Below are 14,201 nucleotides of genomic sequence, written 5' to 3'. Positions count from 1 at the left end.
AGAGAAAATCGGGTGTTTGCAGATGGAGGAGGACCCCGAGACCACAGTGAAAAACTTCATCCACACTCACCTGAAGCCCCTGGAGGAAACAGTGAAAAGCATCTCCCTTCACAGAGTCCATTGTCTGGGCGGGAGGAAACCCGAGACCAGCAGACCAAGACCCATTGTAGCCAAGTTCGTCAACTTCAAACAGAAGGAGCAGGTGAAGAACCAGAGCCGCGAACTGAAGGGAACAAACTTCGGAGTAAACGACCAATATCTGAGGAAGATTCTGGACTGACGAAGAGCCCTGTTTCCCATCAGGAGGAAATCCATCACTGAAGACGATCCTGCTGCTGTCATCGCGGTGGATACGTTTTTTTTTATTAACTGACAGCTGTACCATGACCCGTACATCACTCCGTGCCTCTACTAACTTGTTGGTATGTGCTTTAATTTTCCCATGTTCTTACTAGATCGTGCCAATGCATAAAACTGCCCTAAAGATAATTTAGTTAACAGTAAATTCACTTCCTGTCTCCACTACACTGCTCTCAACACTGATGTCCTTTTTTATTATTTGTTTTCTTTGGCACTGTCACTCTTTTCACTTTTTACTCTTCCTCTTTCCGACCTTTTCACGGTTAACGATAATCCCACCTGTCATATTAATGCAAACCGCTGCACACGCACACACTCAAACATCAGGCCCAGCTTGCTGACATACAACAACAATTTGCATGATTCATATAAAACACACACACAATGTATGAGGGAACAGTGCACATGCACACATTTAATACACACATCCATGTCGAGCACTCAGCTTGCAAACACACATGCATGCAGACAGGCAGTGGGACACACACGCACGCTTCAATAATATGCATGTAGCCTCATTTCTGTGTCGGATCATGAACACACTGAGGTTTGTCACTTGGAATGTGTGTGGAGCTGGTACAAGGGAAAAGAGCAGATATATTTTAATCGGCTGCAGGAAATGAAGGCAGACATTGTCCTCTTAAAGGAAACTCATTTATTAAAGTCAACAATAGATCTTCTTTCAACAGCCCAGTTTCCACATGTGTACTAGCTTGTTATAATTCTAGGCAAAGAGAAGTAGTAATAGAAGGTTAAACTTTGATATTGATAACACAATCACAGATCCAGAAGGCAGATTTATAATAATTACATTATCTATTCAAAATGTTAAGTTATCTATTGCAAATATATCTGATCCAGATGTTGATGACCCCTCCTTCTTTCACTCCCTCTTCACCTCACTCTATGGTCACTCAGATAACACACTAATTATGAGAGGTGTTTTTAACATTATACTGGACAACCACAGAACTACAAGAAGTCATTTAGTCTGGAAATCCTCAGAAACTGTTAAACATTAAGGATTTTGGTCTTTGTGATCCTTGGTGCTCTCACCATCCCACACTAAGAATACACCTTCTCCTCAGTTCACCATTACTGTTCTAAATAATAATTTCCTTCTCTTCCCATAAGAAAAAGAAGGAAACTTTAAGAATTTCAGAGTTAGGACTCAGAATTAAATCCTTAGAGGAGCTTACCATGTCTCCCCAGAAGAACACACACTGAACGCTATAAGGAAAGCTAAACTAGAGCTTAACAAAATAATAGATAATAAAAACACAATTCTTGGTGCAAAGACTTTGTTTGGAGAACTTTGAACATGCCAACAAATCTGGAAAGTTCCTGGCTAATCAGTTAAAAACAAACAAGGAGAAAACAACAATTTCCTCTGTGAAAGATCCGGAAGGAAACATCAGTCACGACCCTGACAAGATAGATAACACCTTTAGAGAATTCTATAAAACTATATAAATCACAACTAAACACAACAGATGAGGATATTGATGAGTTTCTTAGTAACATCAATCTTCCAAGATTAAAACATGAAAATAAAACGGTCTTGGATTGACCTCTTTCAATCGATGAAGTCCATGAGCCCTCCAGCATATGCCCAACAATAAAGCCCCAGGTCCAGATGACCCAGGTCCAGATGGTCCTGGTCCAAATGTTGTCAAAATACGTGCAGATGACAGAACATCGTAATTTTTAGACGGGAAACTATTTTATTATTTTTTTTAATAAATGCAGTTTTAATTTATGCAAGACAGCAAAGGTAAGACATGCTTTCTGATTTTTACAAACGTGCAGCATAAATCGGGTCTTCTTCTGCCTCTGGTTCTGTGAATCTTGGTTGTAGCGAGATGAAACTTCCAGCTGTAGAATCTGTGAGATGTGAACTTTCAGTAGAGGAGTCGTTTGTTCGTGTTCATGCCGTGGGGTGGACACGGGGAGACATCTTTTGTGTTTACATATTTTTCGGACTTTGCGCAGCTGGTCTTTTAATTGTTTGTTGTCTTAACTGTGTTTGTTGGTGATAGAAATGGTTTTACTGAGCTGGTAGCTGAGATTCTGGACTTTCTGTTGATACCACACATGGTTATAGTTACATCTACAGACCTGACTTTACACCCGGAAACGAGATGTTAACCCTTAACTCCCGGTAGCGGAGGCTGCAGGTGCAGAGGTGAAGCTAAACAGTCAAGATAAGAATGAAAGTTTAGAGAATTTATATCCAGAAACCTGGATAATGACGCAGTGAAGCTGCATGGATGGAAGTTATTGTGCATATTGTGAATATTTCTCTCTCCTCACCATCTAGAAGCTGTGAGATTCTCATCCTGCTTTCTGTCTGTTCACCTGATGCTGATATTCATCACATATTGTTCCTTCTGTGTTTAGAAGGAAGCAGCTTCACAGCTTTAAATTCATCCTGCTGACTTTTACCTTTTAGTTAGTAAATCCTGAACATTTTGTCCTTCTTTCTCATAAATATTTGGTTTTATAAATATATATGAAGAAATATTTTAACTGTTGGTGTTTAAAGAGAAAATTGCTGCTAAACCTGTTTATGTGTTTAGTGCAGGGGTCTGCAGCCTTTCCAATCCAAAGAGCCATTTTTCCCTCAGACAGCTAAATAAAACTCCTTTAGAGACGCAGATGTTACCAGACTGTTCAAAAAGGAAACTTAATATATATTTTAATGAAGAGCCACCATAGGATGTTTGTTATTTTTTAAGAACCACATTTTTATTTCAATTTTTAAGGTTTTAAAATAAAGAAAAACACAAAACTTTATAAAAAAAAAGAGGATAAACAGACTTTTTTCTAAGGGATGTAGATATTTGTGGAAAATGATGTAAAAGAAAAAAAAGTCCCTGGTTTCCAACCTAATGAAAGAAAGACAGATTTAAAAAAATATTTTAGCCATGTAGTTAGAGCCATTGTATAAGGTCCAGAGAGACACTTGCAGCTCCAGAGTCGCAGGTTGGAGACCCCTGATGTTAGTAAACCAAAACTTACTGTATTTTCTTTATATAGCTGTAGGCCTTCTTTTAAAGAAAAGAGATATTTTGCGCGTAACGATGCGATTTATGTCATGCGGTTAATTGCGATTAAAAATTTTAATCGTTGCCCAGCACTAATATATGTATATATATATATATATATATATATATATACCATCAACCAATTAAACTTACATCTACCTTTTAGGGTAGCAGAATTCTTGAATCTTGACGCCTCACAGCTATTATCAAAAATATCTAAACTAGAAGATTCAATCTCTCTTCCAACTTCAAAATAGGAGGCTGACTTATCCAATAACTTTAATCAAAATTATGGTTAACAATATGTTTAAACACCTTTAAAATGACTAAGAATTTATATATGCAACTAATACAATTAAAGATTCTTCATAGAACTCATTATACAGGACAAAGGATGTTCAGGATGGGTCTGTCATAATCAAATATCTGCTCACATTGCACTGATAACACGACTGACAACTACTTCCATGCCTTGTGGTCCTGCACATCTGTCTGCAGGTTCTGGTTTCAGGTATGTGTGGACATGTCAGCATGGTTTAAATGTAATGCTCCTGCAAACCCCCATAATGTGTCTACTAGGTGACTTGGGTGATATTAACATGGTAATTAACTCTGCACACATGATCCTCACGGTCTTATGCATTGCAAAGAAAACTAAGCTTGTAAACTGGAAAACCAAAAATAACCTGTGTATTCGGCAGTTTAGAAACATCTTACTAGACCACATCAGTATTGAGAGAATGTTTGCCACCTGAAAGAATCAGTTAGCTGAATTTCACTGCCTCTGGTCCCCGTGATTAGCTCCATCACGGATCAGTCCGGTTATTGACATCTGTCTTTGTTTCTTGCCTTGTACGGCTTCATCATACTTCACAATGCTGCCGAATGCAAACTTTTTTTTGGTACAAGTTTGGTTTGGGTGAGGGGATGACTCTAGCCACTAACACTTGGGTTTTTGTCGCCGTGCATTTAAACCTCCTTACCGCAGACGTTCCTCCACTTTCACTCTCACTCACTCTTTCCAAACACTTGACTGAAGGCGGGCTTTCTCCACTGAATCACGAATTGTAACAGCGCTTTACCATTGGTTGAGGGTGGAGGCAACGGCTGTGCTGTGTTTGGGGATGCTAGAAAAAATCCAGGAGGAAATTAGGAGCGTTTGTTTGTGACACAGCTCGTGATATAAAATGCTTTAGAATTCCTGTGTCTAGAAATGAGATCACATGTATGTGTGAATCGAGATCACAATTTTTTTTAATGATTTTTTGTGCAGCCCTAGCTCACAATACCCCAAGCAAAGTGGACTTTCTCTGCAAATGGATAGAATAAAAAATTATGTGAACTGATTTGAATGCGCCCTAACTCTAAGCCAGGGATACCTGCTGAGAATGAAGAGAAACACAAAGTAAAGGCAACAATGTCAGATATTTCAACATAGAGAGTAAAGACAGCAGAGAGGAGCCCAGTGCATCATGGGACGTCCCCCAACAGCCTCGGCTTATAGCAGATGGACTCAAGAGATGGATAAGGGTCACCAAGCCAGACCTACTATAAGATTTATCAGATGAGAAAATTTGAAGATGATCTGAAAGCTAGAGAGAGAGTCTGCTTCCTGAAGCCAAAGTATGAGATGGTTCCACAGAGACAAGAGTTCAGAAGATGGACACAGCCACAGGTTAAATAACCAGTCCATATCTTGGTATCATGACCTTTTCTTCTGCCTAAGGGCTGGATGGTCCCAAACAGCCAGCATTGGTTTCTCTCCTTTTTTCATTCCCAATTTTTCCAAAATTCTTGAATCATTTGTAGATGCTAAAAGATCAAAGTTGTTTACACTCTGTTTCTGGACAGTATTTGTGGAACATATTGATAGCTGATGGAGTTGGTTCCAAAGTGGTAAGCCATGACCCATCCTTGTTGGAAAGACTAAACGTTTGGTGGATGCTGCTTTTATACCCAGTCCTGACACCCTCACCAGGTTGCACCTGCTATTTGGAGTATCTTCCAGAACTTCCAGTTACTGGATAGCCTGCCTGGCTGCCTGTTCATCAGAGGATAGACTTTAAAGTTCTGCTGCTGGTCTAGAAAGCTCTGAATGGTTTAGGACCAACATACATCACTGACCTCTTGACCCAGTATGAACCTACCAGAACCCTCAGGTCATCTGGATCCAGTTTCTTATCAGTTCCAGAGTCAGAACCAGACATGGAGAATCTGCATTCAGCTTCTATGCTCCACATGTCTGGAACAAACTCCCAGAAAGCCTCAGATCAGCTGAAACACGTTTATTTAGATCCAGGTTAAAGACCCACCTGTTCTCTGCTGCATTTCACTAGTTTTTATTTAGAGTCCAGATCTACGTCTGGTTCTTTTAAGTTGGAATCATGTTTTAATATTGTCTTTCCCCACACTGAAATTCTATTTCTTGCATTTTATCTGTTTTTATTTCATTAATTGCACTTCTTTCAATCTTTTTAATCTTTTTTTTTTTTTTTCTTTTGCTTTCTGCACCCTGCTGAAATGTTTTATGTAAAGCACTTTGAATTGTCTTGTACATGAAATGTGCTATACAAATAAATTTGCCTTGCCTAGAAACATTCTGTATTTGACTCAAACAAATCTAATGTAAATTATTGTGTGTTTGTTCATCAGTTGAAAAAAAAACTTTCATCCTGTCTGTGTGTATTGTGAGCCTGTTCAGATGATATTTTGAGAGTAATGTTGGTGTTTCTGTTTTCCAACCTTCACCCCCCATCCTCTCCATCTCTGTAGCCTGTCCCAACTGCCGTTTTCAGTATGCGCTGTCTAAAGGAGGCTGCATGCATTTCTGCTGCTCCCAGTGTCGTTACCAGTTCTGCAGTGGCTGTAACAACCCATTCCACACGGTGAGTCACACACATTATTACACATCACTCACATCATAAGAGGAAGACAGCATCTGCTCCACTGGCCCAGCTTACAACAAATATGACCTGTTATTTATTTGGTAATGTTTATTTGTTCACCAAGTTATTTATAAAACTGTCTCAAAGAGGGGTGCCCAAAAGAATTGTGAGAATTCTGGCTTACTGGTACGCTCATCAGACCATGAAGCCAAAATGGGGTGATTCTGGATATGGCAATGGTGTCAGGCAAGGATGGAGCTTATTTCCATATTCCCATATATATATATATATATATATATATATATATATATATGTATATATATATACATATATATATATATATATATATATATATTTTTTTTTTTAAATATATATATATATATATATATATATATATATATATATATATATATATATATATATCCTACAATATATTTCAATAACCATATTTATATTCCACTTCTGTCCTTCAAAAACTCCTTGGATGGTTTTGCAGTATGTTTTGGGTCATTCAAGTAAATCCTGCTGCTTGTGTCTGCTGTCATATCATCAATAAACACTGGTGACCCAGAACAGTTGGAAACCATGCATGCCCATGCCACCTAACTGCCTCTACAATACTTTGTGGGTGGCTGTAGCTCAGAAGGAAGGACTGCCTGCTGGAAAGTTGGCGGATCAATTCCAGGCTTCCCCTGACTACATGGGCAAGACACTGAACACCACGTTGCCCACTGATGTGTCTATCAGGGTATGAATGTGACTGATAGAAAGCACTTATTATATAACCACAGAAATGCTGTATGATTGAGTGTTAATGGAACATGTAATGTTAAAGCTCTTTGAATGGTCAACATATGACATATGACCTGTACAGCAGCCTTCTTCAGTTGTTTGTTGTTTGTTGGTCTTTCTGCTCACTCCACCTCTGAAATTCAGTCAATCATGTTGAGATCAGATGACTGACTCAGCCATGGCAGAATATAAGTATATAAGTAAAGTCATTTTCCATTTCGCTATGTTTTACAGAAGATGTGGTGTACTTTTGATCATGAGCTGTTTCAGACCTTCTCTATACTTTCTTCTTCACATAATTCTGGTACAGGTTGATCTTAGTTTGATGCATACAAAGTATGCTGTTCCAGAACTGAGCTGTTTTTTTTTTAAGTCTAATCTGGACTGGAGGCTTATTAGTGGTTTGCACCTTGTGGTGAACCCTCTGTATTTGTCCTCATAAAGTATTTTCTTTATGGTTATGGAATACAGATACGCCCGCTTTCTGCGTTCTTCACTTGGGTAGTTGTTGTGAAAGGGTTTTCTTCACTATAAAATCGTTCTTGCCGCCCTGGATGGACGGTGCCTGGCGGGGTGCTCTGGCGGGGTGCTCTGGCGGGGTGCTCTGGCTGGGGCTCTGCCATCCTCCGGGTGGGGCTGGGTCATCTTTGATGTAGGGTAGCTTGGGTTCGTTCTCCAGGGATGCTGCTGATGACCCAGGTCTCTGGGCAGCCCTAGTCTGCCTCTAGTCTCCATAGAGGCGTGGTCGCATTTGCTCGATCTCACTCACCACTCATCACTGACCACTCCTCATTCCTCATACTCTGCATGCTGACACTGTCCAGTGGTTTTATACACGGAGATATTTTTTTTCTCTTTGAGTGTGTATCTGGTACTTCGGTTTTTGTGATACAATAGTGATATGTTTTTTGTTTTGTTTTTTTTTTATTATTATTTAGGAACTCTTGATTACTGTCAGCTCTGTTTTTCTGTAAAAGCTGTAGGACATTTTCTAGTGTGTTTCTGTACAAATGTAGCAGTCTGTTGCCTGGTGACAGTTTGGATTAAAGGCTCGTCTTCTATCTGTTGTGGTATTGTCTCCTCTTTCTTCTTTCTACTTTCTCTTTTGCTTCGTATTTTGCTGTCTTCCTTCTTTTTCTGTCCCCTCCAGTCAGGTCCAGCAAGATTACATAGATTCCATAATTCAAAGTCAATAAATAACAGTAAATAAATAAATAAATAAGATTATCAAGAGGAGCCTTATATCCACAACCCTCCCCTTGGCAGAGCAAATTTGTTTGACACAATACAGCAACCAGACTATCGTTGTGTTTGCTGCAATGCTGGACAGGTTAAAAAAAAGAGACAAAATCCACCAAACGGTTGTTTTAGTCACTCCTAAAGTTTCTACTATCTCTTGTACTATGACAATGGGTTTTCTCTTATCGAGGTAACTTCAGGGTTAACCCTGGGTTTTCCACCCTATGATGCTGGTTAACTTCTCACCTGGGTAAATCACATTGGTAACTTGAGCAGAACATGGTCCAGAGCAGGTTATGTTCTAGATAAGAGTTCAACGAGTATCAAAGCACTACCTCCAGACCAATCAGTTCTCTTGGAAAATGTCTTGCCCATTCTACGAACATCGTGTTGATGTTGGTGTAGCTCTGGATTAAGGAGTGGAGGTAGACTGGAGCCGTTCAGGTTATTGTTTTGTAAGCCAGAAGCAGAGCTTTGAATTTGATGAGCTGCAACTGGAAGCCAGTGGAGAGCGATTAGCAGCGGAGTAACATGAGCTCTTTTGGGCTGGTTGAAGACCAGACATGCTGCGTTCTGGACCATCTGCAGAGGTTTAACTGAGCATGCAGGCAGGCCAGCCAGTAAGGAGTTGCAGTAGTCAATGCGTGAAATGACCAGAGCCTGGACCAGGAGCTGGACCGTGTGTTCAGCCAGGTAGGGTCTGATCCTCCTGATGTTGTAGAGAGCAAATCGACAAGATCGAGCAACCGAGGCAACATTGTCCTTAAAGGTCAGCTAGTTGTCTACCATGACACCAAGTTTCCTGGTAGAAGACGTAGGCACAAGCATGATAGAGTCAAGCTGCATACTTATCTGTGGCTTATCTTTCCAGCCAATCTGTGGAAGGATTGGCTGGAAAGACAATAAGCTCGGTCTTGGACAGATTTAGCTGAAGGTGGCGATCCTTCATCCATGCGGAGATATCAGCAAGGCATGCTGATATTCGCATTGAGACGGTTGTGTCGTCAGGTGGGAAAGAAAGGAAAAGCTGAGTGTCATCTGCATAGCAGTGGTAGGAGAAACCATGAGAGTTAATGACTGCACCGAGTGAGAAGGTGCATAGTGAAAAGAGAAGAGGGCCAAGCACCGAGCCCTGAGGCAGCCCTGTTGTTAGCCCATGTGATCTGGACACTCCCCCTCGTCAAGATAATTTGAAGGATCTCCCTGTGAGGTAGGACATAAACCACGAGATGACAGATCCTGAGATGCCAAGCTCTGAGAGTGTGGAGAACAGTATATGATGGTTGACCGTGTCAAAGGCAGCAGACAGGTCCAGCAGTACAAGGATTGAGGATTGACCAGTGGATCTGGCAACCCGTAGGGAATCAGTAACTGACAGAAGAGCAGTTTCAGTAGAGTGACCTTGCCTATAGCCAGACTGATATAGATCTAACAGGTTGTTGTCTTGGAGGAACTGTGAGACCTGACTGAAGACGGCACGCTCTAGTAGTTTAGACATGAATGGAAGCAGTGAGACCGGCCGGTAGTTTCCAACCTGGGCTGGGTTGAGTGTGGGTTTCTTCAGCAGCAGGGTAACCCGAGCTTGCTTGAAGGCAGAGGGAAAGACACCAGATTTAAGAGAGGAGGTGATAATATGGGTTACTGCAGTTTTGATTGTAGGTCAAATGCTCTGCAGGATGTCAGGGGGAACAGGATCAAGAGGACAGGTTGTGGGTTTTGAGTTGACTAGGAGTTTAGAGACTTCGTCCTCATTTAGAGAGCGGAAAGAGCAGGGTGAGGCACCAGTAGCTGGTTTGGTAAGGCTGAGTTGGTCAGGCTCAGTGAATTGGTTACTGATGGTAGCGACCTTTTCAGTGAAGTAGGAAGCAAACATTTCTGCAGTCAGCACAGTGGGAGGCTGAGCAGGTGGTGGAGATAGTTTTTGCTGGTACTCAGACAAGTCAGTGTGCTCTTTTGATTTGCGCCACTTTCTTTCTGCAGCCCTGAGTCCGGCTCTGTGCTCCCTAAGAACCTCTGTGAGCCATGGACTGGGAGGGTTTTGTCTGGCTGGTTTTGACACCAGAGGACAGCGTTTGTCCAGAGAGGAGGTGAGAGAGGAGCAGAGTGTTTCTGTAGCCTCATTAACAGACAGTAAGGAGAAGTCTGAGTGTGAAGGGAGGGTAGATTAAACCTCATCAGACAGCTGTGTAGGTCTGAGGGATCTCAAATTTCTGCGGTAGGACGCCATCTTTGGAGCCGTTGAGTGACATGAGGAAGGAAGACAGAGAATTTAACCAGGACGTGGTCTGAGAGGTGCAGCGGGGTGACGGACAGGTTGGCTGTGGAGCAGTTTCTGGTCAGGACCAAGTCAAGAGTATTACCAGCTTTGTGTGTTGGAGGAGTCTGAACCAGTTTGAGATTGAAAGAGTAGATGAGAGCCAGAAAGTCAGTCGCTGTGGTTTGCCAATGTGAATGTTCATGTCTCCCATTGCAGTGTCTATGGGTGACACGTCTTGGTCTGTACCCATGTCTGACAATGACGGTTTGAAGCACATTGTGCGTTGATTAAGTTGTGAAAAGGTTAAGCTCGTGCCCTTGCTCGGTGGACTCGTGCAGGTAGATTTGCAGGTCAGACCCTATGTGGTCTTAACCTGACGTGGGCTGACACAATGGCTGACGCTTCAGCACACCATGTGTGGTAAAGTACCTGGAGCTGACACAGCTGAACTCATTTGGCTTGATTGCAACCAGCTGAAACCGCCTCTCTCTGCTTTGCCCTGAGCAGTACACAGTGGGTGTGACCCGTGTCACAGCCTCAGCTGGTTGTAGAGAGAAGGTGCTAACGACAGAACCCCACACCAGCAATGTAAACAATAAACCGAAACCAACACAGAAACTCAGTAAACTCACTTACTTAACTGACTGTACCAACCCTGATTGAAATTAGTGCTTGTTCTGCCAAAGTTAAATTGGTCTTTTACATATTTGATTGACGATGGCTGCATGAATGAATAGCCCATGAATCCCATGATATAGCTTTAAAGTTAACAGTCCAATTACTTTTGGTTCTTTGAAACAAAGGCAGTTACGGCTACATATTAAAGAGCTGCAGTTTTTAAACCTTTCCTCCAATTTGGATGTGAATACCCTTAAATTAAAGGTGTCATCACCTGTTTTTTTATGTAACCACTGTCCTCTAAGTGTCTTTAAATATTTTTTTGAAAACTTATTACACAAAAAAAGCAAACAAAGAGCTTTTTCTGACCCTTTGCTCATACCACAACTTTGTCTCGTGAGAGTTCATGCAAGCTTTTGATTAATTTAAATAATGTTAATGAGGTGTACGCTAATTGGCTGCAGGAAGGCCAGAGTCAGAAGGGGGACTGGCCCAGTGCACGCACAGTGCATCTGACTCCAAAACGTCAACAGTTAAGTGATGACGAGCGAACCTGTCCGAGCAGCAGCTTATGGAATTCAGCCTCTACACTACACTACAGCCTCTGTAATACAGACAGTTCACCAGTTTTAGTCTCTTCCAGGAGGCTCATTTCAGCCCAGTTACCAGTAAAATCTAGCCGTAGAGATTACATGTTTCATGACTCCCGTTTTACATTCATGATGTGAAAATGTCAGAGAAATAAAAAGTTTGGTTCTGGTTCAGTGATAAAATCCAACTACATGATGGTCACCTTGTTAGATTAAAATTTATGATCACATGATCAAAACTGCCGTCTTGTGGTAGGAAGACTAGCAAAGCTACCACTGTGACCACACATCCATCATGACAAACCATCAGTCATGAATACTGTAGTGCTGTGTGGTAGCAGGCATGAAAAATAAGAAATAGATAAGTCATTTACAGAAATTTACGTGGCAGAGCACTTCACCCCAATTATAAAAAAGAAAAGACGGGGCTCATTTGTGTATTGCAGGTGGTTAAACTTTTAGTCTTGTCCCCAAGCGGCAACCTCCGGCGGTGAAATGTGAAGTCTGTGCAGAAGTACAAAAAATTGCAGTTCACGCCTCATCCACTAGGGGCTCCAAAACAGAGCAAATCCCCATAGACTCCCATGTTAAAAAGACCAACGTCACAGCAGAAATAAACATGTTTAAAACCTGGTACAAAAATCCATTATAGGCTTAAATGACATGACAACTGTGAGGGGGGTGAATTTTTTGTCTGACTCATCCGTTTGGATGTTATTTAATCTTGAAATTCAGCATAATTAGGGGCGTGTCTTTTTGATTGACATGTATCCAATATCTGTGTCAAGAAGGGAGAGTGTAGCACAACTGCAGTTTTTAACCGGCTAACAGTGCGCCTTAGCTTTAGCCCACCTGCCTTCATTAGTTAGCTCACATTAGATCTGAGTTGGCTCAGTTAGTTCTTAGCTACAGGCAGCTCAGAGTTTGATAGACATCAATCATCCACCCCCACGCTCACAGCCCCCCTCTCAGCTCCGCCACTTTGCCCATTTTTGTATTTTCCGGGAGCGACAGGAGGTGTGACGCTGCCCAGATGGCGATGGTAGGAACCGCCCAACAAGCTTCACTTTTGCTCTTCAGAAACTTACAGATGACGTCACCGAGGCTCCGTCTTTTATATACAGTCTATGCTTGTCCCTTAGCATTAGCATTAGCTGTGTCAGCTTAACTCACGTCTCAGGCACAGTAAAGCATAACTTTATATCAGTAGTGACACTTACAGATTGCATTGATGGTGAGCTGCTCAAAGTTGGAAATCTTTCCAACTGCAGGGTTGATGCCATCGTCGCCTGAAACTGTCCCAAATTACAGAAACATTCAGGCGCAAATAGAACGTGGCAGGCAGATAGACCGTCTTCAAAAGACAAGCTTTCAGGGAAGTTAACACTTTAACAGCAATACACGTTTTAACTTGAAAAAGTACAATGTCCAGATGATGACTCCTTTAAAGCTGAAAGTCTGCACTTTATGACCATATTGATTCGATAACTATATCTTGAATACGTTTTGGTAAACACATAAAATAAGAAAACGTGTTAGTGTGTAGGTAGACAGACAGACAGACAGGTAGATAGGTAGGTAGATGGATGGATGGATGGATGGATGGATGGATGGATGGATGGATGGATAGATCGATCTGAAACACTCCCTGGTTGTCTTTGTTTTTGATAGAAAACTGGAGTTATGATTGTTTTCATTTGATGGGAGAAAATATTAGCATTGAGTTTAAAAGGAGATGGTCAGGTGTTGCAGATGCATGTCTTTTGACATATTTGTCTTTTTTGTTATTTTAAAAATACATACACACACACACACACACTATGTGTGTGTGTGTGTGTGTTTGTTTATAATGATAAATATGATGATTTTCTGTGTTTTTGGCCCCAGTATGTGTCAGTAAAGTAAGTTAAAGTGAGAAAATAATGATCAGATCATCAGGTGAAAAGAAAGTAAACATGACTGGTGTCTCCGTCCCATCAGACCTGTGCAGTGGATGAGTGCAGCGTGTCCGGCCTTCATGCCCATCATCCCAGAGACTGTCTCTTCTATCTGAGAGACTGGGAACCTTCCAGACTCCAGGCCTTACTGCAGGTATGCATGCATACACACACATCATGTTTCCATGGTGATTACTGGAGGTGCTGTCAGCTGCAGAAGAAGTCATATTCAGGCGTCTTTCTGCATGAGTTTCCTGTGATTCAGTCAGCTGAATGAAATCAAGATGACATTCTGTCCAATCAGGGACAAATAAGACTTCCTGCTGATAATAAAATCCAGTCCTGCAGTGCAGAAAGTCCTCACACTGTTAGAAAACTATGCTGCAACAAGTGTCCAACACATAGTTTGTCTGAGGAATGAATAAACTAGCCAGCCAATAAAATAGGTCAGCTAAATATAACAATACTCAATAGTG

The 14,201-nt window shown here is 41.4% G+C and overlaps 1 protein-coding gene across 4 annotated transcripts in view; it reads left to right on the top strand.

Annotated features, from left to right (window-relative positions):
• LOC121643956 (E3 ubiquitin-protein ligase RNF31) overlaps positions 1-14,201 on the top strand; it is a 63,882-nt gene that overhangs the window by 31,915 nt on the left and 17,766 nt on the right. For all 4 annotated transcript variants that reach the window (XM_041991605.1, XM_041991604.1, XM_041991603.1 and 1 more), the window contains 2 exons: positions 6,180-6,292; positions 13,769-13,879. In XM_041991605.1, coding sequence (XP_041847539.1) covers positions 6,180-6,292; positions 13,769-13,879 — 224 coding nt within the window. The remainder of the gene's footprint in view (positions 1-6,179; positions 6,293-13,768; positions 13,880-14,201) is intronic.

This window comes from Melanotaenia boesemani, chromosome 8, assembly GCF_017639745.1.
Source record: "Melanotaenia boesemani isolate fMelBoe1 chromosome 8, fMelBoe1.pri, whole genome shotgun sequence".
Lineage (NCBI taxonomy): Eukaryota > Metazoa > Chordata > Actinopteri > Atheriniformes > Melanotaeniidae > Melanotaenia > Melanotaenia boesemani.
This window is presented reverse-complemented; position numbering and strand designations above follow the sequence as displayed.